Source organism: Pteropus vampyrus, unplaced genomic scaffold (assembly GCF_000151845.1).
Source record: "Pteropus vampyrus isolate Shadow unplaced genomic scaffold, Pvam_2.0 Scaffold9, whole genome shotgun sequence".
Classification (NCBI taxonomy): Eukaryota; Metazoa; Chordata; class Mammalia; order Chiroptera; family Pteropodidae; genus Pteropus; species Pteropus vampyrus.
Window position 1 is genome coordinate 785,337 of NW_011888790.1, and position 19,866 is coordinate 805,202.

Consider the following 19,866-nt stretch of genomic DNA (forward strand, 5'->3'; position numbering starts at 1 on the left):
GAAGTACCAACTATTTTCTTTCTTCCAAGTAAATTTTCTCCAATATATCCAAATGTACAAAGTGATTACATAAAGGATATTGGCGCCTCAGTTAAGTATAGTTAAGTACCAAGTTGGACTCAAGAAAGGACAAAGTGATAAACGTTCACCCTGTGTCTAAACAACATCCTAACATGAAACACTCCTTGATAGACTCTTTGGCAAACTTATAAGTGTTGACTACACTCCCAGTTACCCGTAAAAATTGATCAAGTGTGGTTTAGGAAAGAAATTTCAAAATAAGCAGTCTGTGGAAAATATGTAGATTTACTCTTCCAATTAGCAAAACATAGACTTTACAGATCATTACTGAATTTAGAGGACAAATCTCAGAGTAAAATGACCTTGTTTCTTGGCTTGAACCAAAATGTTTAAAAATAAATACACAATTCAAATATGTTCTAGGCGAGGACTGGTTATTTAAGTATTGTATATATGTTTTATTCACACTCTTCTCCGTGTTACATCGAAGTATATTTTCTTTCAGGTACATAGGAGAACATATTATTAAGGCTAATGGTGTTTTATTTAGGAAAAAAAATACAATCACACCAAGAAATATTTTTCAGCTGCTTAGCAAAACACAAAAGGGAGGAAAAATAATTTGACTTTTTAGTTCCAATAGTTTTCAATTTTTTATGTAAGGTCAAAGTTGTACAATCTGTTCAGATTTTTATAGAACCTGAGTGAATAAAATGCAGAGGTAAATGAGTACTTTCTATTTAAAACAAACTGGCTTTTTACAAATCATGACTTTTATTTTAAAAAAAGAAAAAGAAAAAAAAAAGAAAAACCTCACATGTTCTCCTCAGAAAATAGGCCTGTGGGTTCTTCCACCAAGTGGTCCCGACAGGTGGGCAGGCCTCCTACTAGACTCGAAGGGGCTCCTCTGCTCTCTGCCGATGCCACAGCCTTGTTTGCTTTGGTTGCTCATTAAAACAATGGCTCTGTGCAATCATGAGAAACAGGACTGAACTATTACATTGCACACAAGCCTTGTAGGAACTATCAAACAGTTAACAACTCAATTACTCTTTGTGGCTTATTTTTATTCTGAATCAATAAGCAAGAAGTTTAGGTCTCCACAGCCCATTACGCCTTCTTCCCCACAAACATCTACTGAAGGAAAGTGTTAAGGCAGCATGTGTTAAGGTGTATCACTATTTCTAAAAATATTTGGAGGAGACAGGCATGCACCCCAAGTTTAGATGCTCTTAAATAGTGAGTTGATTACTCAACTATGAAGATGTCTTCTGAATGCACAATTGATTTTTAGCAAGTACAGTGATTCCATTTTGATTTTATAAAAGAAGGCTAAGTTGCATGAATGTCTAAGAGTGGCTGAAAAACCAAGACTGCATGCTTTTTCAGCCTAAAAATAACCAGGGAGTGGAGCCAAACATGAACATATATTTCAGCGAAAAGGTGATAAACAAAAAGCCAAGCAGATAATATGCTGAAGAGTAAAGAAATCTCACACCATGGTTATGCTGACTGTAAAACAGAGTGAAAAAAAAATCAAACTTTATAAGGGTCAAAACAAATGCAGCTAGGTGCGTGGATCAACCCAAAAGAACCCATGGCTAATATAGCTGCCATAGAGTCTTCTGAACTGTTAAACCTGATCTTATCATCCTACTTTAATGCACCTTCAGTTCCAATAACCGATAGAAATTTCTCACTAAAACTCTAATTTGGGCATCAAAAATATTATTTTTAGATCAGAATCATAAAACTAATAACTCTATGTTAATCAGCTAATTTATGAGATAGAAAACATACAGTCCTTAATTCTAAAAAGACCATTTAATTTCTCATCCCAATTACTCATCCAGGTAGGAGGGGAAGGGAGAGGGTGTTTGAAATTGCATTAGAATACAATGTTTAGAGTAATATAAAACATCGGGAAAGAAACATCTGGAAAGAAACATCGAAGGCCAATAAATATGCAGTCTACATGAAATACAGGAAAACAGGAGAAAATACTGAGAGTACTTTGCTGCACTATGGAGATACACAGTAGCCATGATCACTTCCTTGATTACTCTTTGGATACTTAATTCAATTGGCCTTAATTGCATATAAAGTGTGAGACACAATTAAGGAGGATTTGTCTTTAATTTAGCTCTGAAAGAAGCATGAACGGATCGAAACTCTAATCACAGACCACTGTAGATCATTAGAGCAATTAAAACACAATTACCCATCTTGGAGACCTTTCACACAAATTACTTGCTAACCTTTGGATCCGGGTTTCAGACTTGCAAAAACTTTGGGGTTCTTAAGAGCATGTGAGAGCTCATTGAGGAAGGAAATAAAGTGGGAGTCTCTCTCGGATTTCTTTGACTCAAAAATGACGACAATGGTAAAGTGAGGTTCTGGGCGGGTTAAGAAGTAGGTGCTCTGAACTTTGTCATCATAGAAGTGAACCACTTTCTCCAAGCTGTTAAGGTCAGAAGTGCGGTCTGTCATGATCATGATGACATTGGGCCAGTGCATTACAGGCCTGTCGCTGGGCAGAGACACCACAGCTGGATACTGGTCCACACCCTTAGGGGCCTCTCTGTAGGAATGGGGGTGGTGATAGCCATGACCCTGAAAGCTCTCAGACCCTCGGTTGTCAAAGATTAAGGACACGTTGGCAGCATCATATTTCCTGATGAAGCTGGAAATTTTTCCAAAAAGGTCTGGGTTGGCTTTTGCAGTCAATGTTTTCATTTCTGAAGCAGTCGTTTGCCGGCTCAGTGCTTCGTGAAAGTAAAAGCTAAATTTGGCAAGAAGCATGTTTTTGAGTTTCATCAGCCAAAGGAAGAGGTGTGGGGGCTGTACGGCCTTCTGAGACTGCCCTCCAAACAGATGTTTCTTGGTCTCCCGCTGCTTTTCAAAGATCTGGCCCCAGGTCTGCAGCTTGGTGTGAGCATTGTGCAAATTAACCAGAGATGGGAGGAACTTCCACTCTGAGACCTGAGCCTGGGCCTTCAGAAGATGACTCAGGACATCGACTTCCAGCTGGAAACTGCTTTCCAAAGGACTGAGGATTGGGTGGTGAAATCTGAAGGGGGAAGAGAAATTAACAGAAATAAGTGGAAATATTACTCCATGTTGACATTTTCTACCCTCAAAAAAACAAAAAACAAAAAACAATGTGGTCAAATAATATTACATTTAGGGGCAGGGGAAGGAAAAATGGAAGGATTCCATGTTGATTTATTTAAAAAGTCATTCTGATATAACTTCACCATTTCAGAATTATGTCAGCATCATATTCTCTTGTGGAAATAGTCGTTTAAAAAAAAAATGAAAGTAGTGGCTACCTTCTTTTCAAATACAGAGATTAAATTAGCTATAATTCTTTCCTAATTTATTTTATTCTGGGAATTGTATGACTAACAGTATCATCAAAACAAGGCATCCTCTTCTCAGGGTGTGGTCCTAAAGAGGCAGAGATAAAACAAAATGGTAGCTAGATAAAAAATATCTAACACATCGATCACTTTCCATTTATATTAGGATAGAATCCAAAATCCTTAAAAAGGTGTACAAGGCCTTGAATAATCTGGTTCCTTCTTAGCTTGAGCCACATTCCCATTCTTCTCACTTTCTCCAGACATTAAATAAGTAATTGGAAATGCAATGATATCACAAAGAAGGTTAAGATAATAGTGTGATTTCATTTTAACTTGTTCTAGACAAAATATTTACAATTTTTTTTGTTATAATTTAAATGTTTAAAAAATGTTTTAAAAAATCTACAGAAGTCACTGTGTATTGTGACTAAGTACACATATGTATATAAATAAAAGTTTTAACTTCTTATTTACCCTTACTATGTACAATGTACTTGATAGCTAATAATATGTATTTTTTAATTGGATTACTACTCACTAAATTAATTTTGTGACTCAGGAATTGCTACCTGCTGTTTGTAAAACATATTCTGCTTTACCTGTAATAGTAATATTGAGGGGTAGAGAGACAGGATGTGGGAGTATCCTCTCTTCCAGGCAAAGGGAGAAAAGGTCTAGTGCAAAGACCCTGAGGCCAGTGAGGCATGACCCTTGTCATCAACACTTCTTTCTGATGCTTTAGGTCTCCTCTTCAGAGTCACCTCCTTAGAAATGTCTTCCGTGTCCAGCCCCAGACCAGGTTAGGCCTCCTAACTATATCCTCTAGTTTCTTAATACCTGTCTTCCCCTTTTGTAACTTAATCATACTTTATCAGACAAACTGGGACATGTGGTCACCTTTGCTTTGAGCTCCTTCCTGAGGGGAAGTAAAACCTGCCTACTTCCTTCACTCCTTTATTTCTACAACACATGGCATTTAGCAGGACTTCAGTAACTATGTTAAAATTCGGTGGTAACTATGTTAAGATTTGAATCCTAGTTTCTGTCTCAAAGATTCTGCCTGTGGTTTATGATGTAAACGACTTTCTTTCTGTAACAGTGGAATAGAATGGCTAAGGAGCATCCTCTCTGTATTGACCACTTAGAGCTTTCTTCCTCAGTCTTTTCTTCCGAGAAATGCCTAGGCAGTTTCAGTGTCTGCTGAGCCTGGTGCATGCTCCTTTTCAAGGCCTATATTAAGGCCTTACACTGTTCCCAAAGATCCAAAGCATCTGCTTAGGTTTCAGGAATTATCTTAGCAAGTGACCCCATTTTAAAGATGTGGGCAAGATCTAGTATTTACTGAGTGTATCTTATGCCCAGGCACCACAGGAGATGATTTACAGGCCTGAGCCCATGCAATTTAATTGCCTCACTGTCAATGAGACAGAAGCTTCTCACACAGGTCTGTTTTTACTGCAGTTGAAGCATAAAATACTGGTAATCAATTAAACAATTAGGAAAAAAATCATCACAAGTATAGCTAGAGGTTTTAAAAATGTATTTAAACACTAATTAAAGGGATTATGATTAAGAGAGCCCATACTAGGTTAGACATTATAAGATAGAAACTGATTATCATGTGATAAATAGGCGGCAGTTATTTAAAATAACACATTTTTTCTATTATTTGCATTTTACCCTCAGACAATAACCCCTTTTTTTCTATTTGTATTTTACCCTCAACATCTTTCAAGAGAGGAAGCTACAACATGGGTGGAGGGTCTAGTCTAGTAATATACTCAAAGAATCAGAAAGATAAAACAAAGCTCACATCCTCTAACTCAAGTGCTTAATTAACTAACTTGAACTCTTCGAACACTACATGCTTTGGAATAAACATTAAAAAAGTTTAACACACACACAATAGCATGTCTCAAAATCATTGAATTGTAAGAAATGTTCCTGCTTCCTTAGCCTAAAGGCTAAGGTCCCTTGACACTTAATGAGTATCAAGTATTACAAGATTCTATAAGCATGGATATCAGGAAATTTACCAAAGGACTATAAACACAGTAAGATTGTTAATGACAGAAAATGGTATGAGATTGGAGAAAATTCTACCACAAATAAAATAAGTTATTTTTCTGCTTCCAGTTGGAAATTATCATTTATATCCAACATTCTCCTTGAAAGAACATGAATTCTCTGTACGAAACTTCAGAAAGAATTCTGAACAAGCTCTTCCATAAACATATATTAAAAGTATTTAAATGCTCAACATTAGGATGAATATGAATGTCGAAGCTATTTTTCATTCTTAAAAGCTAAAAATACACGTTAATATTATCCTGCCAAGACTTTGAGATTAGTATTATGATGTATCATTTCCCCATTTCCACTCTGCTGTGTGCCTCATACCTATTCACAACTCATACTATAGGGGATCTGTTAAATTGTTGTAATCCAAAAATATACACCTCAGCTATGGCAGCAAGCTTAAACAAGTCTGAATACGGAATAAATTGACAATTATTTGCAGAGAACATCTGCTCTTTAAAAAGCCAAAAAAAAAAAAAAAAGAAAGAAAGAAAAGCCAGAAAAATATATAGAGCGCGCATGTGCAAACGCACACCTTCCTTTACAAATCCTATCAAGTTCCTTCCAAAAGAAGTATGCAGGTCTCATGCATGTGAGAAGTCAGAAGCCCAGTTAAAAATAAATCTGTAGCACAACACTGTGAATGTACTAAATGCCACAGAACGGTACACTTAAAAATGGCTAAACTGTAAATTTTATATTATGTATATTTTACCACAGTAAAAAAAATTGTACTTTTCGCATTTAAAACAATTACTTCACTAGTTTTTAGATACAAATAGTTGAAAATACAAAATGAATTAGCCAGAAATTTGCCCTGCAGTACCTCCTATGTTAGAAGGAGGTATTTATAATGGATATGAATAGAAAGTAATACATCTCTAATGAGGAGTACAAATAAAATAACAGTTCAGAAGAAGGAACAATTTCTTTTGGTTGAAAGATTGTGCAAGCCACACAGACAAGATCTGAATTGAGCCATAAAGCTTAAAGGGCAGGTAGGATCAATTTTTTAAAAAAGCAGCAAGTAGGATTTAGCCATGTGAAGATGAGGGCTTAAATTTCTGGTCCCAATTCATAACCACCCCTGATGGCACATCCTTTGCCATGTGACTCTGTAGCTTCTCCTACCTGAAGAGGAGTGTATTTTCTCACCCCTGGACTATGGACTGAGCCATGTGACTTGCACTGGCCATAGGGATGTTAACAGATCTGATGCAAGCAAAGGCTTAACGTGAGCTTAGCTGAGCTTGTTCTTTTGCACTTTGGGTAGCTGCTTCCCCTCTAACTTTGGGCTCAGAATGAACATATATAGAGCAGACTAAGCCCAAAGTTCACAATAATAAGCCAAGCCCAGCGAGACCAACAGTGTCAAGCAGAGCTACCCAGCTAAGCTTAGCCCAGGTCAGTCAACTCCCAAAAGACCTGCAAGCCTATAAGTGTAAATTTGGGGGTGTTCTGTTATACAGAATGACTGTTGTAATAGGTAACTGATACATAATAGAACAATGTGATGTGGTTCAGAACATGCTGCTCCAAAATATGGTACATGCCAATGAGTTAGCTCCAACTCCTGGTGACCCTATGAATGAGTAATGTCCACAATGTCCTGTCCTTCTCAGCTCCTATAGGCTCAGGCCTATGGCTTCTATTATGGAGTCAATCCACCTCACATTTGGGCTTCCGCTTTTCCTGCTGCCTTCCATTTTTCCTTGCATTATTATCTTTTCCAAAGAACCCTGCCTTTTCATGATGTGCCCGAAATAGGACAGCTTCAGTTTTGTCATTTTTGCCTCTGGCGATGTTTCAGGCTTCATTTGTCCCAGGACCCACTTGTTTGTCTTTCTGGTGGTTCAAGGTATCCACAGAGCTCACCTCCAGCACTGTATTTCAAATGAATCAAATTTTTTCCTTTCAGCCTTCTTGACTGTCCATCTTTCACATCTCTGCATAGTAATTGGGAATATGAGGGTGCAGATGATCTTTGACTTAGCCTCTAATAACACATCTTTGCTCTTGATGATCTTTTTTGATTCTTCCATTGCTGCCCTTCCTTCTCTCTGCCTTCTCTTGATTTCTTGGCTACAGTCCCCATTTGAATTGATGACTGAACCTAGGTAAGCAAAATCTTTAACAATTTCAATACTAAATATTTTAAGCTGAAGGAAATTGAGAAACAACATGACCCTTCCCTGAATTAGGTCATAAAACCCTCAAGTGAGAGAAGCACTCCCCATACCCCGAGGAAAAGAGCAGCATCCTTATCTCCAAAGACTAAGGGACACAGAGAAGAATCTGAACTAACAGGATTTGCTGTTTCCCTCAGTTTACTACATTTAACTTATACCCTTTTCATTCTATGTTTTCCCACAACTCTCCATTCTTCATCAAATATAGCATAAAAGCACAGGTTATGGCTTCTTTGTCACGTAAAATTATATTAAATATACTTGTATGCTTTCTCTTGTTAATCTTTTGTTTAAAGGGACCCTAGCCAAGAACTTAGAAGAGTAGAGGAAAAAGATATTTTTCCTCCTCTACAAATCTGAGGACATTCTAAGCAAAATAAATAATATGAACTAAGGTAAGAAATGGGGAACACATTAGATTAGGAACTGTTTTTTGGCTTCTGTTTAAAATCCTCAAAGACTTCTCTGAGGCTTCTTCATTTTTACTAAGAGTTTGGCTGCAATTTAAGGCATTTGATAAATCTTTGATGAATTTGAAAAGGTAGGCTGATGCAAGATCACAGAAGGCCTTAAATCTGAACTGTTAAGATCTAGGTATGTCAAGTGTATAGAATAGAATGCATCCCACAGAAACTGCACTATTGTTGGTTTTGCTTATAAAATTTTCAGTGGGTAATAATTAACCTTGTTGAACTATACACACAACTGTTTCATTAACAGTCTTATCATCATGAATCTTTTTTTAAAGGAAAAAAAAGGACATAAAGCCCAAACAAATCAAAGTTGTCTTTGGTGAGAATTCTGTCATTTTGAAGGATTCAGATAAAAAAAAACTATGCTTCCTAAAATGCAGATAAATTTTATGTAACTAAAAAAAAGTTACATACATAAATTCTGGCTAAAATTTATGATTAAAAAATAAAAATCACTGAATGGTATTATTCCTATGCCAGAGAGATTTTAAAAAGCTGTCTAGAATGCATAAATATTTGCTAACTTCTTCAAAAGCATTATTTCTTAAAATTATATTCTTGATTCAGGAGAGTAAATATTAACTTGCATTAAATCTATCTTCCAGTTTTATTTTAACCACAAAACAGAAAGATCAGCCAGAATTTTCTTTTATGCTCATTGTATAAAAGTTAGGTAAATAAAGTCAAAATAAACTCTATAAAATAAAAAAATGTTCCATCGATGCTTCCTTGGAAAAAAAAACCAAGTTCTACCTCTCCTCAAGAGTATTCAAGGAGTAGCAGACACTGTGATCCTAGAGGATCTAAATTCATTTTTTCTTCTAAAGGGCACACAATAAAAACTCATATCTGTAATGTTAATTACTCAATTTGAAATGCAGCATTATAAATGACTGTGATTCTTAAATAAGAATTTAAATTTGCTTAGTGATGTAATAAGGTTACCAAAGAAGGAAACCTTTAACATTGTTCTACTCTGAACACAACTGGCATCCAGAGAAAAAAACAAAATATGCTTTCTCTTCATCTCTGAAAGTAGACTGGACATTACAATAACACACAAGATCTGCATCTCAAATCAGGGCCAGGGGTTTAGACTCCATGCTATATATCATGCTTGTTAATTTTTTAATATAAAAGCATTTCATGGTTTGAAAGATGAAAGATTCACAATTTTTTATAAGTGTTTTGACATGGATCATATATATTGAGACAAATAAGCATTCCCTGAAAGATAAATTGGGTCCTCTGGGAAGAAGATTAACTCAATACAAGAGAACACCAAAATATGAATTATTTCTCTAGAATACTGGAACCATGAAAGAAATGTATTAGGTGTGTTATCCTGGCAAAAGGCAAACTACATTCATTTATACCTAAAATAATCCCACTTCCCAAAGAAAAATCAATATATTATATAGAATTTCTATCTTAACTATCTCAAAAATTCTTAACTAAAGAATTTTTGTTTTTCAAATTAACCCACAGCCTCTAATTTAGATAATTTTCAGGCTAGGATATACCTGTGATCAGTAATTCCCTATTAATAAGAGGAAGTTAGAATGGGTGGAAGATGGAAACTGTAGATGAAAACAACTATTGACCATATGTGATGTTGCAACCCAGCTCCATCAGATTCCATTAGCATCCAATCAGAAGACTAATGAGTACAGCCAAGTACTGCCCTAAAAGTTTCAAGAATGAAATCGAGGCTTTAGCAGGCAATGGGAGAAATTCTCAAGCCTCTAGGAAGTGGGATGTTTCAAAGAAGGTTCAAAGATGATAGATCGCAAATGTAATAAAATAAAAATGAAATTAAATAGTAATAATTCCCAGGAGAGACACACACATACATATACAAGCACATGCACACACATCTGTAAGGTTCAATATTCAGTGTATTCTAATGTTGGCATCTTTTATTTATCCAAACAATTGTTTTCATGCAGACTATGTATCAGTAGCACAAGGAACTTTAAAACATACAAATTTGTGGGCACCCAATCCAGAATTACTAAATTTTACCTTATTGGGGAAAAAGAGGAGGAGCCCAGTGAGTATTTTCTTAAGCTTCTGAGATGGTTCAGCAAACCACTTCCACATTAGCATTTGGCAATCACCAGATGCGATCTCTTCCTTTTGAGCATCATATCGCCAATTGTACTTTAGTTTTTGGTTTTCAAAAGATTACTTTATTAAAAAATATATACATAGTAATCAGATTTGAGAAAGAAAATAATATTTACAAACAGAAAATCTGTACACATGTAAAATATGTTTAAAAAATGTGTATACCCATATGCATAGACTCTCTTGGGAATGATAGGAAGAACTTGCTAACATTCACTGTTTCTTAGGAAGGGAATTAAGTAGCTAAGACAGGGCAGCAGGCAGACTTTTCACTATGCATTCTTTTGTACTTTATAAATTTTGAGCCATGTTAACAATAAAAGAAAATTTAGAATACAACAGAAGATCAAAAATACATGACAATAAAAAATACATGACGTTTTTGGGACAACTGAGGAAATCTGAATATGGACTATAAGTTAGATGATGGTGGAAAATCAGTGTTAAATTTCCTGTGTGTAAACTATGTTATAGGTTTGTATGGTTCTTAGAAGACACAACCTGAATATTTAGGAGTGAAGTGTCATGATGTTTGTTTTGCATTTGACTTCCAAACAACTCAGGGAAATAAAATTATATACAGAGAGAGAGAAAACAAGCATGGCAAAATTTTAATAGTGAATCTAGGTAAAAGATACGTGTGTGTTCATTGTACAGTTTTTTTTTAAGTAACAGTTTTACTGGTATTTAATTCACACATGTAACATACATCCTTTTAATGTATACAATTGAACAGTTTTAATATATTCAGAATTGTGTAACCATCACCACTATCTAATTTTAGGACAGTCCCATTACCCCCCAAAAGAAACCCTATACACATTAACAGTTACTCTCCATTCTCCCTCCCCACCCCACCAACCCTTAACTACTATTTTCTGTGTCTATGAATTTGTAATCTACTTTCTGTGTCCATGACTTTGCCTAGTCTGGACATTTCATATAAATGATTGGCTTATTTCATGTAACATAATTTTACAAGGTTCATCCATGTTATAGCACATATCAGTACTCCTTCCTTTTTATTGCTAAATAACCCCTTGTATGAATATACCATGTTTATCTATTCATCCATCAGTAGATGAACATTTGGATTGTTTCCACCTCTTGGCAATTATCAATAATGCTGCTATGAACATTCATGTAAAAGTTTTCATGTGTAAGATATATGTTTTCATTTTGTATTTTTCATTGGGTATTAGGAGTGGAATTACTGGTCATATTGTAACTCTATGTTCATTATACTATTCCTGCAACTTTTCTGTAGGAGTAAAATTTCAAAATGAAAAATTAGGGAAAAACTTTATAAAGGAAGAATAAAAACATAATAATACATTTACCAAACTATCTTGTGCTCAGAGAGAATGTGCACATTACATGATTTTATGCAGTACACAATTCTTATTCCTTGCAAGGGAATGTAGTAAGTGCTTATGATGTTTTCTGTCTTACTCTGACAAGACTATTTCATAGTCTTACTATGCCTTATTATTTATTCAATAAATAAAAATCAATCGTATTTACTGACTTGTAAAATAATCAACAGAGATAAATTATCTGGACTGGATGAAAAGCATCTCACTATTTGATACAAGCAATGATGCATACAGAATATGGACTCTGGAGTCATAGAGAAGTGGGTTCAAAGATAATTTGCATGACCCTGGGCATGCTTAACTTCCCTGAGACTCCATAAAAGTAGCACTAACTCACCTATACCTCAAATCAGATATATAAGAGGGTCTTGCATACTGCCTGGCACACAGTAGTTGCTCAGTATGTGCTAGTTTCCTTCAAAATATAAATATTCCCCCTTTTTTCCTGCAAGCTTAAAAATCAATTGCTGCTTTATTAAAGAAACAAGGATATGTTTTGAAACCAAAAAACAAGGTAAGTCTACTCTATACAGATGATCTTTAATTATTTTCTCTGTTTCTGGCTTCATGTGATCTCTGTACCCCCATTTCCAACTGCCTACTGAACCTCTACTTGAAGATCTGTTAGCAACTCAAGCCTGAATTGCTCCAAATTTTGCTCACTACTTTCCAAGCCAGCCCCTCTTGACTTCTCAATCCTGTAAATGATATTATCATTGAAAGTGCAAAACTTATAAATCATCAGTGACAGAAACCTCTCCTTACTCCTACCATCCTTTTGCCAAAACTTGTAGACTTTCCTTGTCTTCATCCCTTTTCCCACTGTCTTGCAACCAGGAGGCCCTACTATCACCAATCAGATTATCATAAGGGCCTGCTAAACTACCCTTTCCTCATGTAACCACTCCCTTCACCATTCCAACCCACACACCAGGACCATAGTAATCAGTCTAAGATAAAGATGAAAACAGAGACTCCCCTATTCAAAAGCCATTCATGGTTCTCCACTATTTAGCAACTATTCATTTATTCATTCGACAAATACCTATTGAGCACCTACTATACGCTAAGCTCTGTTCAAGGTGATGAAGACATAGAAGCTGTCACGGAGCCCACATTCTAGTTGTGAGAGAAGAAAAAACACTCTAAGTAAATAACAGTAATTTCAGATGGCAATAAGGAGTGTGAAGAAAATAAATCAGGGGAGCAGGATAGTGCCTAAGGGAATGATAGTTTTGGTAGGATGAAGAGAGAAGACCTCTCTGACATTTGAACAGAGACTTAAATCATGAGTAGACAAGTAGGATAAGAATGTTTCAGGAAGAGAGAACGGCAGGTACCAAAACTCTTTCAGTATTCTGAAATCATCTTCTTGTCTCAAAGCATCTGCTCTCCTTTCCAAGCTTTGCTTTCAAAACCTTATCTACCCTTAAAGGTAATCTTAGATTCTATGTCCTCCATAATGTCTCTCTTAATCTCCTCATTTTGTCCCCTTTGCCCAGTCCATTAATCAGATGAATATTATCTTTCATTTGGGAATATAAGTTAACATATCTACCTTTCTCTTTTAAGCAAACATATATGAACTCACATATTTAAAGGAGTGGTATCCTTCAAGGTAATTACTTTCCATTTAGTCCATCATGAAATTACTGAGCACCTACTATGTGTAAGACACTATGTCAGGCTCCAGGGACCCAAAAATAAAACTGGGTCATTCACATCAATGATGTTCATGATGCTCCTTAAATTCTTTTGGTATTGCCTTTAGGTCAGGTAGTGAGTAAGACATTAAAACTAATCTCATCTCTTTATAAGTAGCAATTTCCTTCATATAAAAGTTTTCCAGTCAATCAACATTCTTTAAAAAAAAAAAAATGAAACTGGCTACAAATAACTTTTGACTATGAAAAAACAAAAAAACAAAAAAAACCTCCCAAAACCTTGAGTATGCCCTCCTCAGAAGCACAGATGCCTGCCTCCACTATGAGGAAATTTATGAGGAAATTTAAAACAAAACAAAAAGTAGGCCACAGGTGCCAAAAGCAATTATACAGGAGCTTCCAACACATGTAAGTACTGGCTGCATTAGAGGAATAAGTGAATAGTAGTTTGTTAAAAAAGTCACAATATTTTATACACAATTCTTTTATGGCTATATGAACTCTTTCATAAATAACAAAATCAGTTATATTATATCTTTTAAGGATTATTTAATTATTGGTCTTTTGCTATTGCTTAGGGAAGTTAAGTATCCATCTAGTATGTTGTTAACTGAGCCCAAAGAAGGTGCCCAATATATACCGGTTGGTTAATTAATATGTACAAAATGTAACACAGCTATTCTCTTGTTATTTCATCATAGATTTTCATAAGAGTGTGGGGGAAAACTGAGGGTCTGTGTGGGATCGAGAAGCTGCTGCATTTTATCTCTCCCTCCCTCCTCACCTACACTGACCTTGAGCTGTATTTCTTGAGAATGGTGTCCAAAAGGCCAACGAGCTCTTCGGCACTGATGAACTTCTGTGTGCTGAGGGTATACATCTTCTCATAGAAGTCTGCAATCTCCATCCGAGCCTGAACGAAGAAGCACAGCTGCTCCGACAGGTGAGAAAGGAGTTCTTCCACATGAGGAGTGGCCCCACCCAGGGCACCACGGCCAGTCACCACCTTCTTCAGCTCATTATGCAGGGAGGTATAGATGGTGCGGATGGAGTCCTTCCTGCTGAAGAAAGACTGGCCCCCTGGTAGGTAAATGACATAAGCACATGGCAGGTAAGGAAGAGAAACCAGAAGTACAAAACACCTCCCAGCATCCAAAAGGAAAGAATCTGAACCTGCTGAGCTCATCTACCATAATCTCTGACTCCTATCATTGGGATTTAAATGTTTTGTGGTTGAACAAATAGGAATAGGTTAAACAAATGGCTGGTATAACTCATTAATGTAACAACAGACCTGTCTTTCATTTCCTTAACCATGCACTAATTCTCCCCCATCCAACTTCAATGAGGATTCAGATTTATTTCAGAGAATAATTAACCAGGATCTAAAAAGCCCTCCTTCCACAAAAATGTATTTAAAATACATGAGAATACCCAATTATGAAACACTGTTGTTATTCCCGGTAAATCAGAAAATTTTATTTCTGTGTTAGAGTTGCATTTTCCTTTAAATCTTATCTTTTAAGCCATCTTTTAATCTTATCTTTTAAACCAGAAAATGGATAACACACACATATATCTCCCTTACACAAGAACACAGACTTCTGGGTTCCCTGGGAAAAAAGGAAATCTTGGTACTCTTGACAAGGTTGACAATATAGGCTATAACATGATAAGCAGCACATTGTGAATTATTAAGAGCAACAAGCAATTCTAAATAACTGCTGCTATAATACAGGGGTTCCAAAATAAATCAGCAAAAAGTAAGACCAAATACATCCTTTTCAATAGTCAAAAAGAATCAAATGGCATAGACATCATTTCCGTATTAATACATGATCAACTATATTTCTAATAATTATAGAGCCAGCTTTATAGATGTTTTCTTAAGCATTTATGCACCCCACCAAAGGGTCAGAGGCAAGACATTAGGAGAAAGAAAAGAAACTGGGCAGGTTTAAAACAGTAATTCTTAAGAATATATAAAAACCTCAAATAGATAATTTTTCTATTGATATATACAGAATGATTTAATGAATGAATGACTGTTCTAAACATATCAATTACAAGTGAAAATCATTTATCAAAAGCATTTGTAAAATATCTTCTTATATAATGAAACATTACATAACATCGTTTTTAGTTCATCGCTCGGCTTATGTTTCAAGAAATGAATCTCATATCTCTTACAACTATAATGACTACCTTGTCCCAGTTTACCCACGACTTTCCAGTTTTAGCACTGAAAGCCTCACTTCTTGGGAAACTCTCCCTTAGTCCCATATCCTGGAAACCCTTTCAGCCCTGGGCAAACCTAGAAGGTTGGTTACTCTACTTATTACTGAGTCTACAGCCAAACTACTAATATTTAAGAATAGTTTTCTCTAGTATACTGCTTAAACAGATTGACTAGCACTTATATCATTTCTCCTACTAATAGCAGCAAAAATCTATATGGTACAGGTGGACTGACCCTGACATAAACGTCCTATATAGGACTGTACCTTGGGATTGCCTTCTTTCCATGCCCAGACTTGGTTCCAAATCCCAACTTTCGAATTTACAAACTGTGTGATGTGCAAATGACTTAGCCATTTTGAACCTCAGTTGTTTTTAACACAAAACTAGTAATAGAGCTGCTAAGAAGACACAAATATGAAATAACATTTGGTGTGTAACATTTGGAGCAAAGCACACACTCGATAACGCTAATCCTCTTTCCCTTCCATTTATAACTGATATAAGAAAATACTCAGAGCTACATAACTGAGCTTCTGAAACTCTATGGTAAATTGGGAGCTTCAATTCCTGTAAAAATAGCAATCTATTTGACAGAGCTAGGTGACCTCAACTGTGTACTCACTTCCACTGTTTGAACAGGATGGCTTTGGTGAAAATTTTTAACTCTGGGTGAAAAATGGATACCTTCCTTCATCAGATTACCCTCATCTCGGGGAGTGGAAATACCACATAAATACAAAGAATACCTTTAAAAGTTTATCAATAAACATCAATCACGAGTATGTGAAACCAAGTAAAGTGACACTATAAGGAAGGGAGAGACAATCAATGCATTTCTTTATACGGGTCTCTTTTTCAAAGCTCTCAGGAGTATAATCCTATTTGTTGACTACCCTAGTTTGGAATATCCATTGGGGACTGGCCTTCCTTCATGCTGGGAAACAACAAATCAGAGACGTAAGACTTCTTTCTCTTTTAAAATTCTGGAATTTACAAAATACGATTATTTTGAATTATTACCAGAAGGCTCTATTTATATATGTTCATTTCTCAAGATTTCAACAGTCTATCTTACAACATGAAATTTCAAGAAATAAGTATATTAAAGGATCATGCAAAACATCTAATTAGGAATTTTATTCTACAACTTCTTGCAAATAATGTTTAAACATTGGTTCTCAAGTTAAGTCATTTTCTACTATGCTAAATTCCAGGAACCAGATGTTGAGGAAAACCTCCAGTAATGAATCAAAGGGAGAAAAGTATGAGTTTCTGAAATCCTTCACAGGCATTGAGTCACTGATTCTTCCCCAAACAGGTATATTCTCCCCTCCAAGGAAAGAAAAGGCTCCAAGAAAAGGGCCCCACCCAAAGTTTTTCACAAGCGAGCCAAGACAGGAACAGAAGGCTGTCAGGTCTGTCCTTTGTCTAAAAGACAGCTATAGTCAGGATTCACTTTTAAGGTCTCCAATAAACATCAGTCAAAAGTGAGGTCAAAAAGACACTTTTTTGAACCACGTTTTAAATGTTTAAAAATAAATATAAACTTTTTATATTGCTTTTTAAAGAAAACCACATAAATGTTCTAATTAGTAAAGTAGATGAAGAACATAGGAATGTTTTAAATGGCGACACAAAAAATTTTTCCCAAGTTTTTAAGAAAATAAAGTCAACCCAGTGATCATGAAGTCATTAAGCACCTTGATCTTACAAATTTTCCAATACAAAAAAAAAAAAAACCATAAGAAATTTCAAAGTTAAAATTTTAAATCTGGAGTCTACATTTACTATATATGTGAATAAGTTAAGAGGCATTAAAGTGTAACATGCCATTTTCAGAACATTTACTCAGAAGTGACAGGACACCTGGGAGCCTGAACAGTGAGTACCTGAGCATGTTTCACAGTGTAAAATGCTCTGTGGGTCAATTTCAAGGTGAAGTCCTCAGGCTCACTAATGCAAGGCGGGGTCCATGGAGAACCAATCACATTATATGAGGCCCACTTCACAGAACCCAAGTTAGAGGCAATGATAGTCTTACGTAAGTTCTTTTATACAGGGCAGCCAATTCTGTTTACCTAAAACAAGGCACATACAATTTAAACTAAAGTAGATTTTTTTCACTGGGGTCCACAAATAGGCTTTAGGAAATCCAACTGAGTACTCTGATTATATGCAAAATTGTACTGTACTACATATATATTTTTCTGGATAGTAAGTCTACAGGTTTAATCAAATTCTCATAGATAAGCTAAAAAAAATTAAGAATGATACACTGGGGTCAATTACCACTCTTCACGAGGTGGGGGAATCTAAAAATTAAAACTGCCAGAAAATTCCTCACCTTCAATTTTATAGTTGGAATCCTCCCCATTTACATATATATGTAAATTATAATACATGTACAAATTTTTTATAAATAATATGGATACAAACACAATCTGACAATTCAAAGGCAAGTATTCTGGTTTGGGATCTGTCACTCAACAATACACAATTTGCCAAGCTGTAGAAAAGGGAATGATATCACTGCAACAGCAATTGCAAATTTGTGAGAAGTACCACTGTAAAAAGGGGAGGAAAAATACACAAGGTGAAACTGACCAGCTTTTGCCAGTAAGTTAACATGCTAAACAACAAGTTATTTGACTAAGGCAAAACTTAAGATCTCAAAAAGCCTTTCCCCTTGAGTGTTTACTGAAAGCAAGATGTACATACATGGTCACCTTCAGGCAATATGAAGAAACTGGGGGTGGAGGAATCAAAATGGAATCTGCACTCAATTTTACATTTCTATTCTATATGTGTCCTTCATTCATACCAGACTGGGTGCCTCTGATAATTAAAGTGTCTAAAATAGGCCAAAGTACTAAAACAACTCTAAAAGCTCTGGGATATGTAATACTAACTATTGGTAATTATAAGTAGTTCTACCTTATATGCATAGCCCGTGGCTTTCTACTAGTGAAAATCAGTTGACTCTGCCCTTACCTCATATTTTCAGAGGCAAGATTTATCATGGGATAAGAGTGTTTACATTTTCCCTGTAAGCCCTCTTGCTAGTGTTAGGCATATTTCTTGCCTTTCCTGTCCAGTATTAATTTATTTCACTCACTAAATATTTATTGAGCGCCTACAAAAAGGAGTAGGACTCCATCTGAAACTCTCCAGGGCTTTAACCTTAAGAAGCCAGACAGTAGTGTTCATTAACTCGAACTAGGTTGTATTGCCAAGTTTTGCTCCTCTGGCCGCAGTGTCACTGGTTGGAAGAGCGAAGACATAGAGTTTGCTTAACTTGTCATTTATGGTACCAATCCATGCACTGGGCAAAATGCATACATCCATCCGTTTGGGGTACAGCCCTGCAAAGAGCATCTACCCCATCTGCCAATCTATCTGCTGCTGAGGCCAGTGGGCGGGGTTTGTGGAAGCCGAGGGAAGGGAGGGAACGGTGGGAGGCGACCTGGGAGTCCAATTGAGCCTGCATTAGGAGCGAAAGAAACAGGGAACCCAAGCCACTGCCGACCGGGGAATATACCCCCTTTCCTTCCTCCTCAAGGGGCACGGGGGCGGGGCGGAGGTACCTAGTTTCTGCCCCAGGTAGGTGAGGCTGTGATAGACCTTCTCGGCCGCGGCCAGGTGGGCCAAAGCCGCCAGCAGCGACAGCCAGCTGCCCCCCGCGCTCTTGTTGGCCTCTCGTTCCTTCTCCACATTGTCCTTGGCCTTGTCGTAAGAGAAGATACCCAGATGAGAGAAGAACGTCTCCAGCACCGCCTGTTCCACCGGGACCGGGGCGGCCAGCGGGATAGACTCCCCCATGCGAGCTGCGCTCCAGCTCCACCCACGTGGCTCTCCTCTCCCTCGCACTTCCGGGTTCTCAGGGAACGTGCGCACAAGCGTGCGTGCGCGTGACCGCCACAAGCGGCGGGCTCGTGAGCGCGCTGCCGCCTGGGCCGGCCTAGGCCTTTCAGAGGACCCGAGTAAAAGCCAAGGGAAGAGGGAGATAGATGGCAGCTTCTCGGCACCTGAGCAGCTTCGGCGCTTCGGTTACCGTAGCTCTGACTATGCGGAGCCAAAGGGCAGAACGCGAGGCGGCCAACTCGCTGCTCCGTGGAGCTGACCGTATTCTGAGGTGAGCTGAGAGGCCCCGCCCTGTGAGACTGCGTCAGTGCTAATGACATCATGTTTACATGACGTCAGTAGTTCTTGCTCTAACATTTGGCCTGGGCTCCCCGTGGAGCTGAGGCGGCAGGGCCACGTGGTGAGACTCGAGGCTGCAACTGTGCTCACTCTTGAAAAGGCGTCAGTCCTCGTAGTTTTTAAGCTAA

The 19,866-nt window shown here is 37.0% G+C and overlaps 1 protein-coding gene across 1 annotated transcript; it reads right to left on the reverse strand.

The window, feature by feature from the left end:
- Window positions 1-288: 288 nt before the first annotated feature.
- On the reverse strand, window positions 289-19,638 carry CUNH12orf66 (chromosome unknown C12orf66 homolog). The gene is made up of 3 exons (XM_011373614.2): window positions 19,123-19,638; window positions 14,092-14,377; window positions 289-3,091 (listed from the first exon to the last, which is right to left on the reverse strand). Exons 1-3 carry the CDS (start codon window positions 19,355-19,357, stop codon window positions 2,275-2,277), a joined length of 1,338 nt encoding a protein of 445 aa, XP_011371916.1. The 5' UTR covers window positions 19,358-19,638; the 3' UTR covers window positions 289-2,274.
- Between the last annotated feature and the right edge of the window lie 228 nt (window positions 19,639-19,866).

Bases quoted from the DNA above. Each gene is read 5' to 3' on its own strand.
- CUNH12orf66 (XM_011373614.2), bottom strand. From the start codon at position 19,357: ATGGGGGAGTCTATCCCGCTGGCCGCCCCGGTCCCGGTGGAACAGGCG. The intron at 14,378-19,122 runs GTACCTCCGCCC...TTTACCTACCAG, and splicing joins CTACCTGGGGCAGAAACTAG to GGGGCCAGTCTTTCTTCAGC. The intron at 3,092-14,091 runs GTCAGTGTAGGT...TTCCCCCTTCAG, and splicing joins CTCAAGAAATACAGCTCAAG to ATTTCACCACCCAATCCTCA.